The sequence below is a fragment of the Podarcis filfolensis genome (assembly GCF_964270895.1).
Source record: "Podarcis filfolensis genome assembly, chromosome: 14".
In the NCBI taxonomy this organism is placed as follows: domain Eukaryota; kingdom Metazoa; phylum Chordata; class Lepidosauria; order Squamata; family Lacertidae; genus Podarcis; species Podarcis filfolensis.
Window position 1 is genome coordinate 35,408,623 of NC_139616.1, and position 18,713 is coordinate 35,427,335.

At 49.6% G+C, this 18,713-nt stretch overlaps 2 protein-coding genes across 3 annotated transcripts in view; one reads left to right on the plus strand and one right to left on the minus strand.

The window, feature by feature from the left end:
• The first annotated feature begins 1,339 nt into the window (after positions 1-1,339).
• Positions 1,340-10,297, plus strand: MCRIP2 (MAPK regulated corepressor interacting protein 2). The gene is made up of 5 exons (XM_083585442.1): positions 1,340-1,795; positions 2,174-2,267; positions 6,901-7,028; positions 8,733-8,834; positions 9,836-10,297. The coding sequence occupies exons 1-5, from the start codon at positions 1,741-1,743 to the stop codon at positions 9,904-9,906; spliced, it is 450 nt and encodes a 149-aa protein (XP_083441568.1). The 5' UTR covers positions 1,340-1,740; the 3' UTR covers positions 9,907-10,297.
• Positions 10,298-11,370: 1,073 nt separating this feature from the next.
• Positions 11,371-18,713, minus strand: part of ABCA3 (ATP binding cassette subfamily A member 3) — a 75,431-nt gene continuing 68,088 nt past the window's right edge. For both annotated transcript variants that reach the window (XM_083584850.1, XM_083584851.1), the window contains exon 31: positions 11,371-18,076. In XM_083584850.1, coding sequence (XP_083440976.1) covers positions 17,945-18,076 — 132 coding nt within the window. In that variant the 3' untranslated portion in view covers positions 11,371-17,944. The remainder of the gene's footprint in view (positions 18,077-18,713) is intronic.

Below are 18,713 nucleotides of genomic sequence, written 5' to 3' on the forward strand. Positions count from 1 at the left end.
ACAACCCACGCTACGCCACTGGTCATACTGCTAATCTATTTAGCTCAGTATTGTCTGCACTGACACGCAGCAGCTCTCCAGAGTTTCAGGCTGAGGATATTCCCAGCCCTACCTGGAGAAGCCAGGGATTGAACCTGGGACCTTCTGCATGCAAACCACTGAGTTACTGCTCCCCCCACTGCAGGCCAGCTGATGTCTCCCATTTTGTGTATGTGTTTGTGTGTGGTTCCATATTTTGGCAACATAAGGAATGGCACTCACAGCCTGAACATAAGAAACAGAGAGAATTTTTTATTATTATTTTGTGTTAAGAATACACAAAAAGCAAGCTGGTCTATGGGACCGTATTGCTTGACCCAGCAGGCTAGTTCTTAAGATGTTTTCACTGCACACAGGAACATTAAAGATTGATCAGGAAATGGGAAGAAATGTCTGCTGATCGGCACATGCATAACATCCCTTGATGCATTCAGTTCCTCTACTCCAGCCTGGCTAGTAGAACCAGTTCACACATTTGGCCCTGAATCAGCAAGTAGAATAACTGCACTCTCTTCTCTAGGCATGGGGCAGAATAAGGGGGTAAAACGGAGCACAACACTTAGGAACAGATTGAAATTTTTGAATCCTCCTTTCCATTAAAGATAAATTAAAAACATAGCCATCTGTGACACTTTAAAGACAAACGCTTTTATTATGTGGCCCACAACCCACTTCATCAGATGTATGAAGTGTTATCCCTAGTTATCCCATCAGTGTATACCTGCAACTCATCTTGAGTTATCTGAATCTGCTAAAGTGGACTGTAAGACCTGAGAGCATATGTCATAACAAATCTGTTAAGTCTTGTAAGGTACCACAAGACTCCTTGCGTTTTTTGCTGCAATAGTTCACACAGGAGGCTACTCTCCTTGAAAGTAGATATCTAGTATGTGTGGGTGTACTGGACTACAGCCCTGATGTGGTAGTTTTCTCCTTGCAGGGAATTATTTACATAATGAAACATTCCAGATATTATTCCTGGTCAGCTGCTATGAAGCGGTCCAGCCCACTTTTATGCAGCTCAGGACTGCTGTTGGGGTGCCGAGAATCCCAGAAACCTGCTGCACGCGCGTGCTCGTGTGAATCAAGCCCAAGAGAGCCAAGAGAGTAGCCTAGCGGCGCACCTTCTCCCGCAGTTTCAAAGCCTGCTGTGCAATTGCGCAACGCATGAAAAGGGACCTCTGACTTCGAAAAGTTCTTGCACCGTCATCGGCAGACCTCCAGGCTGAGCCAAGCGCCGCGCTGCGCCTTTAAGAGGCGCGATGGGCGGGAGGGCGTGTTGCAGGCATGCCTCCTTCGCTCGCGCTCCCACTCGCCTAGTTAAAGGAGAACCGCGCCGCGTCCAGCTGCCGCCGCCGCCGAGAAGTTAAAGTCAAAGGCAAGCCGGGAAGACTTTGCCATTGCAACAGGCGGCAGCAGCAGCAGCAAAAACAACAACACTTGGGAAGGTTTGCGGGGGAACCACCATCAGCGCAACGTGGGGGAGAAAGAAGCGCGCACAGAGGCATCTTATTATGATTATGTATTATTGCTTTTGTTAAAAAAAACACCTTGCCATGTAAAGTTGTGTGTGCAGGACACACACTTTTTTATTTTTTAAAACTAAACTATTCTAGTTGGGCGCGCGTGTGCGGCAGATCGGCCCCCCTTTTCCCTGCCTTGACCCACATTTCATTCATCTGGTGCTGCTTGGAGACGCAGATGATGTACACCATCACTAAGGGACCTAGCAAGTTAGCCACCCAACGGAGGACAGGTAAGGACGGGACAAGGAGGTGGGCGTTTATGTGTGGGGATGAATCTGCATGTGCGTAAGTGCCTCCTCTCTCGCCCCCCACCCCGCTGCCAACCTGGTTGTGCTTTGAGAGGGAGGGAGGAGGGACCAGGACCCTCCGGAATCCTCCCCAGCCCGTGCCTCTGGGAAACTTCCTTCCTTCCTTTGCAAAATTGATCCGTGTGTGTGTGTGTGTGTGTGTTGGGGGGGGGGGACGTATTCCTTCCTTTAAGCTTCGATCATTTAGCTCTCCCTCCAGGCCTGATGGGGCTCCTCTGGGCGGGAGGCCGCGTTGCCCTGGCCCTGCTCGATCGCAGCCCCCCACCCCTTAAGGATGTTGCCTCGATTTCCCCCGCGCAGGTCCCACGCAGCAGGTGGAGAGCAAACTGGCCGACCTGAAATGCCGCCGGCGGCAGCAGCAGCAGCAACAGTTCAGCGAGTGGCCTCTGTCAAGGTGAGCGAAGGCGGCCCTGGGGTTCCCCCTACCCACGCGCAGCCAGGGACGGGACCGCGGAGCCGGGTCCCAATGGCCGCCTGGGCAGCGGTGGTGGAAATCCTGCCCGGCCGGCCGGAGAGGACGATCCGGAGCGGCGGTGACCTTGCGCGCCGCGTGCGAGGCGATCTCCTTAATGCGGCGCCTCCTCCTCCTGCTGCTGCTGGGCCCTTCCAGTGACAGCCGCCCGGGGGAGGAGGAGGGGTGTGCGTAATCGCTGCCATCCCGCCTGGGCCGACTTGCTTGGGGAGGGGGCGTGAGTGGGGGGGAGGCATCGCTGCGGCACGCAGCCCTCCGGTGTTTGGGGCGGGGGGGGGGGAGACGGGGGAGGGAGGTGACCTTGTGGAAAGGTTACCGGGGTTGTCCTTGCCCCATGGCTCCCACGTGGAGGGCGGGCTGCTTTCGTAGGAAACGAGTAAGAGGCGGGGGGGGGTGGGCCGGTGCGGGTGGGAGTGGGCGCAGGGCCCGCTGGGTGCAGCAGGGACGCCAGTGGCACGTGCGTGCGCGTGTTGGGCTGCGAGGGGATCTCCTTCGCCACGGCGGGGGTGTTTGGAGGCGACGTCATTGGAGCTGGAGAGGGAGGGGGCGCGCGCGTGTTTCCAGATCGATCGCGAGCCCGTGCCCAGCGGGCGACCTTTCCCCTGGAAAGCGCCGAGGAAGCGGACACACCCCCTTGCAAGGGGGCGGGGCCAAGGAGGGGGTCCCAAAGACGGGGCGGGGCAGAGCCCAGCGGGGCCCCCTTCGAAGTTGGTGCTGGCGCAGGAATCTGGAGCGGAGGAGATCCTTGCCTCTTCCATCCTTAGCCCCTCGGAGGCAAAAGGCCCTAGGAAGCCGCGGAAGTGGTGCGCTCGCGAGGTTTTGTAGAACCGATCTTGTGAGCCCTTAATGTTAAAGCTAGCTCATATTCACTCTCTGCTATTTATCCTGTTGGCTATTGCATTTAGCTCACACCCTTCCTCCAAGGGGCTCAAGGTGGCAAATTTGTATTTTTATCCCCCCTCACCCTATCATAATTAAATTTGTTACTCACCCTCATGGGTGTAGCCAGGGTTGGGGGGGCAGAACCAACGTGATTTGGTCAGTTAGATAAGTATTTCTATTGTCTTGCTTGATGGGGGGGGCAGCTGCCCCCCTCTGCCCCCCACCCCTTGGCTATATCCATGCTCATCCTTCACTGGAAAGTTATCGTCACAGCAACCCTCTGAGCTTTATGAGGAGCAAGGATTTGAGGAATAGAGGGTGAGGCTCTGAAGTTGTGGTCTGGCACTCCAACCACTAGAGAACTCTGCCTCTATTAGCCTGGTGGGTGGCGTCCTCTTTTGCTGTTGAAATTTAACCCAGATGGAACTCCTCAGAGCCGGGACTTTCCTGCTACACACACACACACACGTGACTTGGATCTTCTTAGAAAGCCCTGGAAATTTGATTTTTAAATGGATAGTGTTAATTTGTGAGTTTCGATCCATCAAAAATTGGGTGAAGTCATGTCAAAGTCACATTTTGGTCTGCCATCTTGATTCAGAATGGCGCCTGGTGTCCAAATTTTGGCAAAGACATCACCCCCACACTGGGAACCCTCATGCCAAGTTTGGTGACAATATCTTGAGAGGCAGCCCAACCTACAGAAAACAAACAGACAAACTGTTTCCCAAATATATAGTAGCCAGCAAGATGGATAGATAGATCGAGCTTGCATTACTCTGTCAAGGAACACTGATAGTGTATACAGGACTTCAGGCAGGGAATATCTCCCTGCCTTACCAGGCAATGCCCAGGATTGAACCCACAACCAAGGATTGAACCCACATGCCAAGCAGATGCTCTGCCACTGCACTGGGGCCCTTTCTTCATTGCAGTTATCCTCCTTGTTGATTGCATTTCATAATGCAGGTAGCAGCAACATTAACAACTCACAACAAAATAGGCTCTTATTTTTGTTTATTTTTTAAAGTAAAGGGATCTGTGTCATTTGGCCAACATGCCTGGTCCGATAGATCCATTTCACCGATAACCGTAGCTATTCAGAGTGCATAGCCTGTGAGCTGAGGAGAGAGACTGGCAACTTTGAGACTGGCATAATCCTGTACCATAGGAAATGGGGATGAAGGGGTGTGTCTTGGCAGCCCTGTTGCTTCCCCCAGCTCACCTGACATGGTCCACTTGGCTTGCACAAGTGTGGGCTTGTTAATTCTGGATTAATTATTTTGATGATGCAAAATACACTAACGTGGGGTTAGAATCCTTGCTCCATACCTAAACGTATGTTGAAATAGTAGGATGAGATGGGGGAATAATCCTTACTCTTTCCCAATGGTGTGTTCATCTATCCCTGGAAGTTTTCCTGACACACGTTCGTTCCACTGATCGCAAATGGAGCATGAGTCCAAATCAGTATTTGCCCTCTGTGAAGACTGGTCCATTAGGGCAAATGGGACCCTGCCCCCATCAAGATCAGTCTGTTTTAGCCACCCCCACCTGCCTGCCTCCGTACTTACAACCAGTTCAGGGGGAGGTCCTGCCTGCCAGTTTCTTCCTCTTTAGTCTCAATGTTGCCCTTGTAGAACTTAGCGAGGAGCTGGAGAATGGGGACCAAACCAGAATGATTCATCTCCGCCTCTCATTGGCTCTTGCTCCCCCTACTGTTGGGCTCCCTGACTTTTGCCCTAGGAGCCCCAGTGGGCACCAGCTTTCCGTGCTCCCCATGCGCCTAACATTTGGGAGAGATAGTGAACTGGGCATGGAGGGAAAAGCAAGGAACGTGGCAGTTGCTCCATTTTTGGGGGCTGCTGGATTTGGCCTGGGGACAATCAGGTCACGGTTGCGGTCTCCTGATCTAGAGAACTAATGGATTTGGAAGATGTTCAGCATTGCATCCTTGATACAGTACGTTCTTGAACACAAAGACAGCTCTTTCTTTAAAAAAATTAAATCAACGAGTTTCCTTGTATGACATTCTGGTTTTTTTGTATGAGCTGGGGGAAACTTGGGTGGCCTCCAGACTATTAGGATTTTGCAGCAGGGATTCAGTTGGAGGCCATAAGTTTAAGGTTTGCTCAATTAAAGCACTGCAAAGTCCTATTTTTCTAAACAGGCTTTTTGCAGTCAGGAAAGTGATGGGGAAATGCATTGAAAAGTGTGGGGTGAACAAATGACTAATGGGAAGACCTAAATCACTGTACAAGCAAAGTGGGCTGAATGGCCGTTGCCATATAACTCTACCCCCAAAGCAAATGAGAATAGACAGTCAATAAAAACTGGATGTAGTTTGGCCACTGCATAAGCTTTGTGGAAGCAGATCAGGATGAAAGCATAATAACTGGGTTATGTGGAGGAGCCCGGCAAATTCCTTATTCCGTCACATTGTTAAGGTTCCCTTATCAAATCAACTTCAGTTTCAGGATACAATGGGCACCACATGGCTCTCCCCAGTTCCCCTTCCATTCTCACAACAACTCTGTAAGGTAGGTCATGCCCAGAGACTATTCCCAGCAAGGGGAGGTTTGAACCCTTGTCTGCCAGCTCCTAGTCCAGGATACAAGACACTACATGCCCTTGGCACACCTATTTGTTCCTTGTTTCAAATCTTCAATGCCCTTCTTTACATACACAATTTATCCCTGTAAAATTTGCAAGCAGCGATCTGTAGATCTTTGATTTATTCATGCTGGATGAGCAGATTGCACTATTTTTTCCTCAGCAGCTGAGTGGATAGTTGAGTATAATAGCTCATGACAGGAATCCCACCCCCACCCCAATCCAGCACCGCCTTGAGCCCAGTGCCCGAGGCAACCACCAGGGTTCCCATAGAAATTTATTCTGCGGCTGATCTTTTTGAAGAATTTATAACTCACCCACCTCCGCCCATAGCTAAGATGCTCTGATTGCCCTCAAGCAAGTATTATGGTAGGTGCCAGGCCAGGTATTGCCTTGTAAGCCCAGCAGTTTACTGAACAATAAAACCATTTTTATTGGGCACCTGAGATGGAGTGTTATAAACGTATTGTGCGTTGCCTTCCCTTCCCTCACCATGGGCAGGTTGCAGGGCTGCTGTTCTCAGGAACAGCCTTACTGGAGGTGTCAAATCCTTCTGTACAGCTGCCTTATTTGGGCAGTGGACAAAGATAGACATAATCTCTCCTAGCTGGGGAGAAAAAAATACTGCAGGGCAGGGAAGCACCACAAGCAGGTTCTCCCTCCAAGGGAGGCACAGGGAGTGGCGACAAGGGCCATTCTAGTTGTGGCTTCCCTTCTGTGGAATGCTCTCCCCAGCGAGGTCCACCTGGCACCTTCATTGACAGCTTTTTAACACCAGGCCTTTTTATAGACTGAGATGATGTTGGTTTGTTATTAGCATCCTGCCAAGATTCCTGTGGGAGTTGTTTGTTCTGATTTTATTGCATTATGTACTTAATTTATGTTTTTAATGTATCAGTCACTTGGAGACTTAACAAGTCTAATTATTATTATTATTAAGTATTTGAGGTGTGTCTGGTTTCCTCACTGTACATCTTTTGGCAAATCCTTTGCTTTGAAGGGTTGAATAATAACAATGATGACTGTGGAAGAATAACATTCTCTGCCTCTGTTTTGGCAGCCCAGCTCCAAAGCTCGTGTTCAACAGGGTAAATGGCAAGAGACCCCCACTCATGACCCCCCCTACGTTGGCCACAGAGGAAAACTACACCGTGGCACATGAAGAAAATGTTCGGTTCGTGTATGAAGGTAGGTGAGCTGCTCTGTTGAGCCCAGGAACAAGGTTTTTAACCTGTGCTTGTTTTCCTTACAGCTTGGCTGGAGATGCTTCTGTCTAGGTGTGGGGTTTGGGATCGGCAGTGGTTGGCTTAATTTCACAGGGCCCTCAGCGACACCTGTCTCACCAGTCAATGTGGGCTGTCTGTTGCTCTCTGGATTCTTCCTTCAGGGAACTGGTTCCTCTTCCACTTTGCGGTTGTGCACATGCCAGAGAGAAAAGCAATCCTGCAAAACTGCAAGCTCTGCCCACCTCTGCCTTTGGCCACACCCAGACTCCCTTTTCCTATTGCTCAGTGGCCCTGAATAGGTAAATGGCCCTCATCACCCATCTATGGCAGCCTGGTCTAAGGAGATCTGGTGTAAAGGAGTTCAAGGTCCTCACACAATCATGCCTATGGTCAAAACTATATGTGACGTTTAACGTGTGCCTGTAGATTTCAAAAAAAATGTAAATAGATTTTTTTAAAGGGGAAGTTCAACAGGTGTTGCTTTCCTTTCTCCCCACCTACCCAGCAGGTCTAAGCTTTAGATTGTAAGGGTTCATCTACACTTCTTTTCCTGTACCTAGAAAGCATGTGTCTGCCCCACCACGTTCCCTGGGAAAACCCACTCTTTACTGCTGAATCGGAGCAAATGTTAATAAGCGGGAAACCTGATTGGCATTTGCTCTGATTCAGCGGTAGAGAGTAGGTTTCCCCAGAGGAAAGTGGCAAGACAAGCGGACGTCTGGACGACAAAACGAGCGGCAGATGTTAGTGAAGGTCAGTCCATTAGGTCAAGTGGGGCACTGCTCCTGCCAGCATCAGCCTGCTTTCAGCCAGCCTCTACTTCCTGTTTCCTTCTTTCCAACTGGTCCAGAGGGTGGCACTGGCTGTCAGTCTCCTCCTGCTTAGATTCAGTGTTGCCTTTGTAAAACTCAGCGGGAAGGATGGGGACAAATCTAGAATTAGTTGGCTATGCCTGCCTGTTATTAGCTCCATCTACTTTTGGGCTAATGGGACACGGGTGGTGCTGTGGGTTAAACCACAGAGCCTAGGACTTGCTGATCAGAAGGTCGGTAGTTCGAATCCCCACAACGGGGTGAGCTCCCGTTGCTCGTCCCTGCTCCTGCCAACCTAGCAGTTCAAAAGCACGTCAAAGTGCAAGTAGAGGTACTGCTCCGGCAGGAAGGTAAACAGCGTTTCCGTGCGCTGCTCTGGTTCGCCAGAAGCGGCTTAGTCATGCTGGCCACATGACCCGGAAGCTGTACGCCAGCTCCCTCGGCCAATAAAGCGAGATGAGCGCCGCAACCCCAAAGTCAGTCACAACTGGACCTAATGGTCAGGGGTCCCTTTACCTTTACTTACTTTTGGGCTAATGCCCTCCCAGTCCCAATGGGTATTAGCCACCACTGTCTGACATCACTGTGACATCATGTGATTGACAGGTGAGCAGCCCCACCCACCTGTCGAACTTTATCTACAGGCAAAGGGTGATAAGGATCTGGTCCATAGGCTGGATCTGGTTCCCCACTGAAAGCTACATAGTCTTTGGCCTGCAAAGGGGCCAAAGCCTTCTTCAGGAAAGGCATCAGCAGCTCGAGTTCTTGTCAGCCAGAAAATGGGGCCTCCATGAGGTTTGCTGCTTTGGAGTGTCCTTCTCTCCTCATGTGCCCTCCTCTCTCCCACCCTCCAGCCTGGCAACAGGTGCAGCAGCAGCTGGATGGCGTCCAGCAAGGGGACAGCAGATCTGGTCCAGTGCAATACACAGAAAAGACACCTGGCCCTGAATTGAAAGGTAAGTAAGTGTGTGTGGCCTGCCTTCAAGGAGTGGCATGGAATCAAGCGCCGTGGGATACACAAGAGATGTCAGCCAGATCCTCAGAACCAAGAGGCAACCTTTACAAGCCCCTAGATTCTTCCCCGGCTCAGATTAAAAAATCCAAGCTGGAAAATAATTCTCAGCTTTCTTCCCTTGCCCGCACCCTGTCCCCCATTCCATGATACTTAGAAGAGCCATTGTTTAGTGGTAAAATGCCAAATTTGCATCTATATTCTAGTGAATCCCTACTCAGTTCACTGGGACATATTGCAAGGAGACCCCCCCCCCCCCGGTCCACTTCCAGAACCACAGTTCCCAGACTTCCCTATGAACAGGGATTGGTTGTTAAACAAACAACACCTCTGGAAATGGTTACCAGGATTATTGCACCTCTTTACCCTGGTCTTTGCACTATTATAAAAATCCCTCCAGGCTGGAGAGGCCCTCAATCTCCTGTTTCTAGCATAGTAATTGGGTTGATGGATACAAAATAAGTTCCTTCTTTCTGTGGGCAGGTTGTGTTCTACAGCATTTTAATGTATATACAGTCGTACCTTGGAAGTCAAACGGAATCCGTTCCGGAAGTCCGTTCAAATTTCAAAACGTTCGAAAACAAAATCGCAGCTTCTGATTGGCTGCAGGAAGCTCCCAAAGCCAATCAGAAGCCGTGGAAGCCCTGTTCGGGTTCCGAAAGAACGTTTGCAAACCGGAACTGTCACTTCTGGGTTTGCGGCGTTTGGGAGCCAAAATATCAAAGTTTCAGGGTGTTCAACAACCAAGGTATGACTGAACTTTTACTTTACTTTATATTGGTTTTGATTTCTGTGGCCATTTTGAGTTTGACTCTTGTAAACAAAAGAAACTAAGTTATTTGAGTTTTGATATTTTCTTAGCCTAATCCTTCAGATTTTGCAGGCAGATTTTTGTTCTGCGTGTGCTCTTAAATGGACCCAATCTTCTCTCTCTCTCTTTTTCAGATTTTGTGCCCATAGACCTTGAGGACTGGTGGGCCCAACAGTTCCTGGCAAAAATCGAGAACGGATCTTAACAAGGGGTTATGCAGAAAGCTTAAAACAAAAAAGTTTTAAATTTACCGTAAGGAAAATATGCACCCGTCCAAGCAAAGAGAAAAGAGAGAGAAAATGGGGAACCCCTTGGCAGTCCCCCACCCTGGAGCCCACTTTTGGGGGCAGGAAGGAGAGTGATCGACAGCGAACTGCTTCCTTAGAAGCTCTGGATTTTTTTTCCACCGGAAGATTCAGACAGACTGAATGTCCGGAAGTGCCATGGCAACGTGGGTTTGGGGGGGAGGCTTAGGGGAGGGTCTGGCAACCCTGTCCTACTCCCACTTGGAGCTGGCACCCTCTGGAAAGCCAGCGCTGCCCTGTAAAGCCAAGACTGCATTCTCAATAAAAGCACCAATGTGCCAGTGGAACAAGGCCATATTGCGTGGGGAGGAATTATGGCTGGGAGCGGGCCAAGGACGCCACTCCTGCAAAAAAGGAAACGATTACAAAAGCCTTTGCTGGTGGTGTTCTGCTGGCTGGCAGATCAAGGGCAGGGGGGAGGTGGCGGCGCAGGGGGATTCAGGTTTGCTTTTGCCTCAGCTGCTAAGTGTTGCGCTGCCGTTTGGTCAAGGCAGGGATGTAGAATCGTGACATCCGACCCCCCTGCAATGCAGGAATATGCAGCTCTCCCACACGGGGGATTGAACCTGCAACCTTGGTGTTATCAGACCATGTTCTAACCAACTGAGCTATCTCTTCTGACAGTATTGTTGCTTTTCACTCTGTACGTCATCCAGCTCCCCCCCCCCATGCATGTTGGGAGGTAATACAAGTGCTTAGGCAGGAACAACGTAGAGTGCAAAGTCCTGCTCTTGCTTCAAGTTTTAGCTTAGGGGAGGATAGTTTCTATGTTCTTGGGTACAGTGGTACCTCGGGTTAAGTACTTAATTCATTCCGGAGGTCCGTTCTTAACCTGAAGCACCACTTTAGCTAATGGGACCTCCCGCTGCTGCTGCTGCGCCACCGGAGCACGATTTCTGTTCTCATCCTGAAGCAAAGTTCTTAACCCGAGGTATTATTTCTGGGTTAGTGGTGCCTGTAACCTGAAGCGTATGTAACCCGAGGTACCACTGTATTGTTCTATTTAGGAACATCAGGGTTTCCTAGCTGGATCAGGCCAAGGACCCATTTAGCTCACCACCCTGTTCTCACAGTGGCCCACCAGATGCCTCAAGCAGCATTTGAGCACAAGAGAGTTCTCACCTTCTCTTGGTTTCCAGTAATTGGAATCAGAGGCATTCCTGCCTCCAAACTGTGGCAGCAGAGCAGAGCTATGATTCTCGCAGAGCAGCAGCTGATGCCATGTAGTTATGCACAGCACATACACATACACACACCTGCTAAGTATGTTACACTCTCTGGGATGTCAGTGTGTATGCATGTGCTCGCACACACACAGATACATACCCCCCCATCTACCATGACAGGGGAAAAATGCAGAGTCATTATTTTGAAAATCCAGTTTATTTTTTGAGATGGGGGAAAATGTCACCACTACAACTGACTGCAGTACATAAGAGCCATTGAAGAGCAGATGGACACACACTCACATGTCTGAGACATGGACTAACCCTGCACCCCTCCCTTTCAGAAGTCCCTGTATCCTCCTTAGTGTTTAAAAATGTATTTTCATAGGCAGGCGCGCACACACACACAAAACCCAACACAAATAAAAAGTGAAATATTGGGGGGGGGGAATCAGAAAAGGGGCACATACATTGGGAGGATGCAATACCTAATGGGTGGCTTTCGTGGTTTTGATTAGTGCTCAGTTTGCCACTGTCGTCATGTGACCAAAAGCAGCAAGAGGTGATCTCCGCTGGTTCCGTTTGCCTTTGCAGCAAAAACATTTAAGTACATTGTGTTTGGGGGGTTGGTGCAACAACAGACCTGAGAAATTTCAGAGCACAAACTGGATCCATAAACACACACACATACAATTGTGCAAAAATGCAGTGACTTGTGCAAGACGAAGGGATTAGCTGTGTAAGTCAAAGTACTGAAAACAACAAAACTGTGACTATTTTACTCTCTCGAGACATCTAAAGCAGTGGTTGTCAAAACTCCTGATCCTCAGGGAACCAGTCTGCTTGCATGGAAGCCTCACCATTGCCCCTGTGAAGTAACTGAGTGCATACCTGGGAACATAGTGGGGACACCCCCCCACCCTCTGCTTTACTTATTTATTTCAGGGTTCTGCTGCCATTCACAGCAACTGCGATGTGCAGGGGCAGAACCAATGAAATAAAAAAGGGAGAAACTCAACACCTGAAAGCCCTCTGTGGTAGCACAGGGATATTGCTAATAGCAGGTGAGCCACCTTCCAAGGAAGCCTGTTTGCCATTAGGGATCTCACTGAGGAAGGCCTACTGAATAAGGTTCCTCAAGAAACCCGGGGAGGTTTAAAAAACCACAGATCTAGATCCCATGTGGATGGACAAGCAGGGAGGTCCCAGGGGAAGGGAACAGCTGCAGAGTTTAGTGTATGGTAAAGCAAAAAGTGGACCAAGCAAGAGTGAACCCACCCCCTCCATAAAAGGTACATTCCACATAACACTTGAAGACTTGCACCAGTTAGATGCACCAGGTCCCTGGCAAATATCCACTGTTTAGAGGACCTGGTGGGTGACCGCCACATGCTTATAAATAGTGGTGGTTGCAGCCCATTGGGGCTGGTAGGGCAAAAGGAAGGGAGCCCAACAGTAGGGGGAGCCAAAGGACAGGCATTCTAGTTTTGTCCCCATCCTCCTCCTTGCTGAGTTCTATAAGGGCCAACACTGAGGCGGAGGAGGAGGAGGAAGCTGGCAGGCTGTGCCACCTTGCTGGGCTGGACAAAGTAAGAAGGCTGGCAGCTGGAGCTTGGCAGAAGTTGACGAGGCAGCGCCCAGTTTGCCTAAATGAAGCAACCTCCACTGTTGCCTAGAAAAGCCAGTGTTGAGTGTCTGTAACAACCTGAAGCAGTTCTGAAAGTGGATCAGCCCTTATTAAGAGCAAAGGCTGTTCTCCAATCTGCTTGAAGCAGACCAGAGTTTCCCTTTGGCTTTGCAACTCTTTTGTTCGCCAGAAAGCACCTGGGGGTGTATGCGAAAAAAGGCCCAGGGGCCCAGGAGGGAAGGAAGGCAACGGAGCAAAGAAGCACCTGCACAGTCCTCTACTGGCTCTCCCTGCAAAAGGGGAGCTGCTTCTCCACCAATGAACCTTGCAAACTTCAGCTAAGGCCTGCACCAAGTAATGAGCAGCTGAACCTGGTGTTGGCCCTGTCTAGGTTAGGTGAGGTGGCTGCTGCTTCTGGTATATTTTTAATGCTTCCAAGGACGGTGGAGTGGGGGATAAGACAGGCGGACTGAGCGTCTCCATGTCAAGAGAGGCCACAACAACCCCATACATTTAAAGAGCATGGCTTTCCCCCAAAGGATCTGGGGAGCAGCAGTTGCTGGGAATTGTAGCTCCATGAGGATTAAACTACAGCTCCCAGGATTCCTGGAGGGAAGCAATGCATTTTAAAACGTATGTTGTGCATGCAAGCCATGGCTCGTGCAGGAGAACCTCTTGGTGGACTGTGCCTGGGTTCACTAGGAGGAGTGGCACCTTAGGCTGGCCTTGGCCAAACTGGACGGAATGTGATTGAACACGGAAAATAAGAGACAAACCACTGGAAACGGACAAAAAAAGGACACCACTAATACACTCTTAAAAAGGAAGACAACAAGGAACATGCACCACCTGAAATAAGTAGTTTGAAGCGCCTTTCTTGAGTGGGTGGCTTTGTAAGCCAAAGGCAGGGTGGTGATAGAAAGGACCGACTAGCTCCCCCTTCCACCCCATTTGTTCACAGACATCATAGGATTGGGTTTCTGCCACATGGAAGAGGCTAAGCAAACGATGCACACAATGCACAGAACTCTTGGATGCACCTAGGGCAGTTCGACTTGTGCCCGGGGGTGACCCAAAGGCACCCCTTGGAAAATGCATAGTTGGGTTATTCTGAAGAGCCCCAGTGGCCAACCTGATGCAGGGAAGTGCTCTAACCACACCGTGATAATCTCACCCCCGTTTCTGCACCTTTCCCAGTACTAGAATAGCCTTTTGTGGGACGCAGCAACCAGAACTCTTATTTAAATAATAATAGAATTATAAAATTGTACAGTTCGAAGGGACCCCAAGAGTAATCCAGTCCAACCCCCTGCAATGCAAGAAATCTCAACTAAAGCATCCATGACAGATGGCCATCCAACCTCTGTTTAAAATTGTGGCCACATGACATCACAGTTATTAAAAGGGCCATGAGAAGTTTTGAAAACAACAATCCACAATGCCACACACAAGGCTGTTCAGTGGCAAAATTAGCCCTCTGTCTTCCAACTCTTTAAGCAATCTGATACACTCCCAATCAGTGATGTTGGTCTGCAGATACACACTTTCTAGAGCACAGACCATCTTCATACTGGTCCCACAGTGCAACCCATTGACAAACAACTACAAGCACAAAGTAACCCCAGAATAAAGTACTGGCTCCTCCCTCTTTTCCACCTCCAGAAACCTGATTGCTTCCACTCCAGGGTCAGCTAACCAGTATGCAGATGGCCAGCTCCTCAAAGATTGGCAATACACACGTCCATAGCAAGAGGGGTCCAATTCTCCTTGACCTGAAGAACCCATTCAGGCAGCTGTCAGTTTTTAAGCCAATTGAAGGCAAGTGCACAACTGCCTTAAGTAGTGTAGTTTGAAGGAGTACTTTTCTGGCACCAAACATGATTAGGAATCATGGCCATCCCCTCCATGGAATTCCCTGTATAAGAAGAAAGGGGGCAGATGGACCAAAAAATACTGTGTGCCTAAAAGACCCAGATTCTGCTCCAATGACAGCATAGCTAACACATCTAGATGTATTACATTAACGTACCTACATTTGCTATTTCATTCCACTTCTGCTAAGCCATGTGCAGGGACAAATTATGAAGAGCACTACAACATCACCCCCTCAGAACTGGGGGGGGCCTGCATAGCCCGTCACACGTCTTCTGGTATTTCAACTGCATTTCCAAGCTTATTTCTGGAGCACTAAGGGATCAAAACATTGTTTTATGGTAATGCAAATTAAGGATTCCGCAGATGTGGAATTCTCTTCCAGATATCAAATTTTACTCGGCTGCAGGTGCAAGGAAATGCATGAACCCAACGAGGACTAGCCAATGGCTAAGGGTTGGTGGCCAGGAATTATCTCCTTGCTAGAGGGCCTGGGAATGAAGAACTAGGCCACTTCCTGCCTGATCTGCTGACAATCTCCGAGTCTCATTAAAACCTTGAGCACTGCAACTGCCATCATTGCCTTTGCAAAAATAGGATGCATTAAAGGAGGGACAAAATGGAAGGGTTTGTTTTGTTTTTTTGCTGGGTTCCCCTCTGCCCAACTTGGAGCTGCAGATTTGGGTGGGTTTTGTTTTTTTGGTGATCTAGCAAGCAGCATACAGAGGGCTCAGTGCAGAGCAGATGCTTAATTAGCAGGTGCTGTTCAAGTCTTGACAGGTGCATGCAATTAGGCCCACATTTATCTAAGGCAGGATTTTTTAATTTTTTTGCCGGGATGGGCACTTGGGCTGCAACACACCTGGCCCTACAAAATGCTAGTCTCCAGAGTTCCCCATTTGGACAAGTAGAATAACCCCTTGCTAGGACCCTTCACTCTGTTCCTTAATCTTTCCTCAATGCAATACAAAAGGCAGGTTTTAACATGGTGATTTCTATAAGGCGCCCCCATGTGGGGAAAGCAAGGGACAACCACAATAATGTCTGCTATGACATGGTGGGATTTCTCTCATTTTTTCCCCAAGGGGAATGTGCTAACTCACCCTAACAGAGGTGATAAGGCTGGCATGGGGAGCCTGTCTTCCTAATGTTTTTGGGCTGCAGCTCCCATCACCCCCTGCCTGCATGGCCAACGTTTTTGGGGTGATGGGAACTGGGGTCGAAGAGGCATTTGGAGAGTCTCAGGATTCCCCTGCCCTGCATTGGGAACATCCTTCATTCTGGGGGAACCAAGGGCTGAGCTGGCCCTAAGTGGGAACACATCCTGGTCATCTGTTGAGACAAAAGCAGCACTACAACAGAACATATCCTACAGTGCAGGTGAGCACCTTGGCAGATGCAGGTGAGCACCTTGAAACCAGGCATGAACTTCCTCCTCACTCCCAACTTCTTGGAGGGATTCAAAAGCCCTGGTTCCAGCAGAGCACCTTAATATAAGTGGCCACCTGTCCCCAACACCTTCACGGCCTGTTCTTTCCAGATTTCAGAGGAGGAGGACATGGAGATGCTGCCATCTGACAACAGCCTAGGCCAAGGCTGACTTGGCTGCTACAAACCCCAAAAGTGCAGAACAATGTCCCCACCTGGGTCCAGAATCAAGCCGTAACAGAGCACATGATTAGTTGGTCCTGGAGCATACACAGACAAAATGACAGGTTGCCAAGTGGCGGTTCCACTTCTTTGCAATTGGCTAGGATTTCATACAGCAGAGAACTCTCCCATGATCCATGGCTGATGGAAGCTTTTGGCTAGTTCTCTAAATCAGTTCTCTTCAGCCCTTGGTCCCCAGATGGTGCTGGACTCTTGACTCCCACCATCCCCAGCCAGCTTAACTAATGGTTAGGGATCATAGATTTGAAGAATTGTAGAGTTGGAAGGAACCCAAAGGGTCATCGAGTTGGAAGGAACCCAAAGGGTCATCATCCCTGGCAGATGACCATTCAACCTCTGTTTAAAAACCTCCAGAGAAAGAGAGCCCAGCACCTTCTGAAGTAGCTGAATAAGCTCTTACTGCCAGAAAGTTCTTAGTCAGAATCTCTTTTTTTGTAATTTGGATCCATTGGTTCGGGTTCCACCCTCTGGAGCAGGAGAAAACAAGCTTGCTCCCTCTTCCACGTGGCAGCCCTTTAGATATTTGAAGGTGGCTGTCATATCTCCTCTCCATTTCCTCTTATCCTGGCTAAACCTACCCACAACCTCCCACAACCGTTCCTCGTAAGGCTTGGTATCTTTATCATCTTGGCTGTCCTTCTCTACTCATCTTCCAGCTTGCTCATATCCCTGCAGGTGATAGGAAGCATAAGCAAACAACATCTGGGGATAACCAAAGGTTGAAGAACATTGCTCTAAACTACAGCAAAACCACCTTGAAGGAGATTCTCCATGAACATTTAAGGTTAGTGACATGGATGAAGGAATGTGCAAGGGTGGTGCCCGTGGGATTCCTACTATGCTAAACTCAGCCTCACAGTTGTCTGAAAAGCAAAATGCATTATCTCCCCCCCCCTCCCGCCGGCACCTTGTGGAAAATAAATAAATAATCCCAGATCTGATGGGAACCCCAGAGTGAGGTGGGGACCGTGACCGGTTGCATGCTGCCCTCCTCGTCTCGCTCCACCTGAGGAAAGCGAGTGGCGAAAAGGAAGTCGGGCTGGACGGATACGCCACACGGGGGACGTTTTGTTTCCTCATACAGACATGGGCTGCAGACAGACAGACGTGTGCGTTGCCAGTGCCTCATTTGCAGAGGCACACTGGGCCAATGACATAGATGTTGACCCAGTGGAAGTCCTGGAGGAGAGGATGCAAAAGACAGGGTCCACCAGTCATCCCAGCACCAGGAGTGCATTACCTGCGTGGTGGTGCAACACTGTCCTCTCTGGTTGGCTTAAAGGCGGAGGGAGAGCTAGTTAAGACCCACAGGCTGGCTGTGCTGCCTTGAGATGCAGCCCTTTGCTGCTCTTTCCCATGCCTCGCCGCATGTGGACGTACACCATGACACACACGCACACATCATGCATGCTCTTCCTCTTGATCCCGGCACTGCGGAGAGCAGGAGATCTTGCCTGCCCCCCCCCCCCCCGCTTCGTTGAGAATGTCTGTCCTTTTGATGCATTGTTGAAGACATGGCTGATAATATAAATTACTGTCTCTATATATACTATGTATAGGCAGCAGGGTCAGTCCGTGTGGAGCAGGCAGAGGGGCTCCGCCTCATTTCCCTTGATCCTCTGTGTAGTGCTGGAAACGGGTGAAGCTCATAAAGACTTGCTCCAAGGAGATTTGGCTGACGGAATAATCCTCCATGCAGTACTTCTCTTTGGCTTTCTCTAGTGCCCCAAACACCTGGGAGAAAGGAGACAGCAAAATCTTGGTGAGAGGCTGAGGAGAGAAGCACCTTCCTTCAAGCAGCGCTTTTGAAAGGTTTGTAAGAGGCCTTGGGTTGCTTTTCCAAGATCTTCCCTTCTCCCCAAGAACAAGCCAGGGCCTCCTCTTACTATGATCTATTCTTACTGCAACATCCATAATATGGTAGGGGATGTTTTGGTGGTCTTTCAGCTGATTCCCTGGTGGCCCGCTGGAATGCGGAGTTAACCAGAGCTATTGACTGTTTGGCTCTGAAGCACCCTCTCCAACTGCATGGAGCCTGGATAGCCCCGTGGTTTTCTCCAGGGCTAAGGGTGATGAAACAATTGCTGAGACGGCTAGAGCGCTGGTGGTGGAAAACTCATTCTGAATCGGACCAGACACAGGTTAGAACTCAACGTCAAGCCTACCAAGTGGCGATAGGGACGGTGAAATGGACCTTCTTCACCACCTCTATTGCATCTGCAGAAAACAGCAGCAGGAGACTCTTTCAGGTGGTTTGCAATCTAATGGAACCACCTTTGCCATCGGGGCCCGGTAAGGACCTCAAGATCTCCTGCAATTATTTTGCAAAGTTTTTTGCAGATAAAGTCGCTCAGATTTGGAAGGAGGTAGA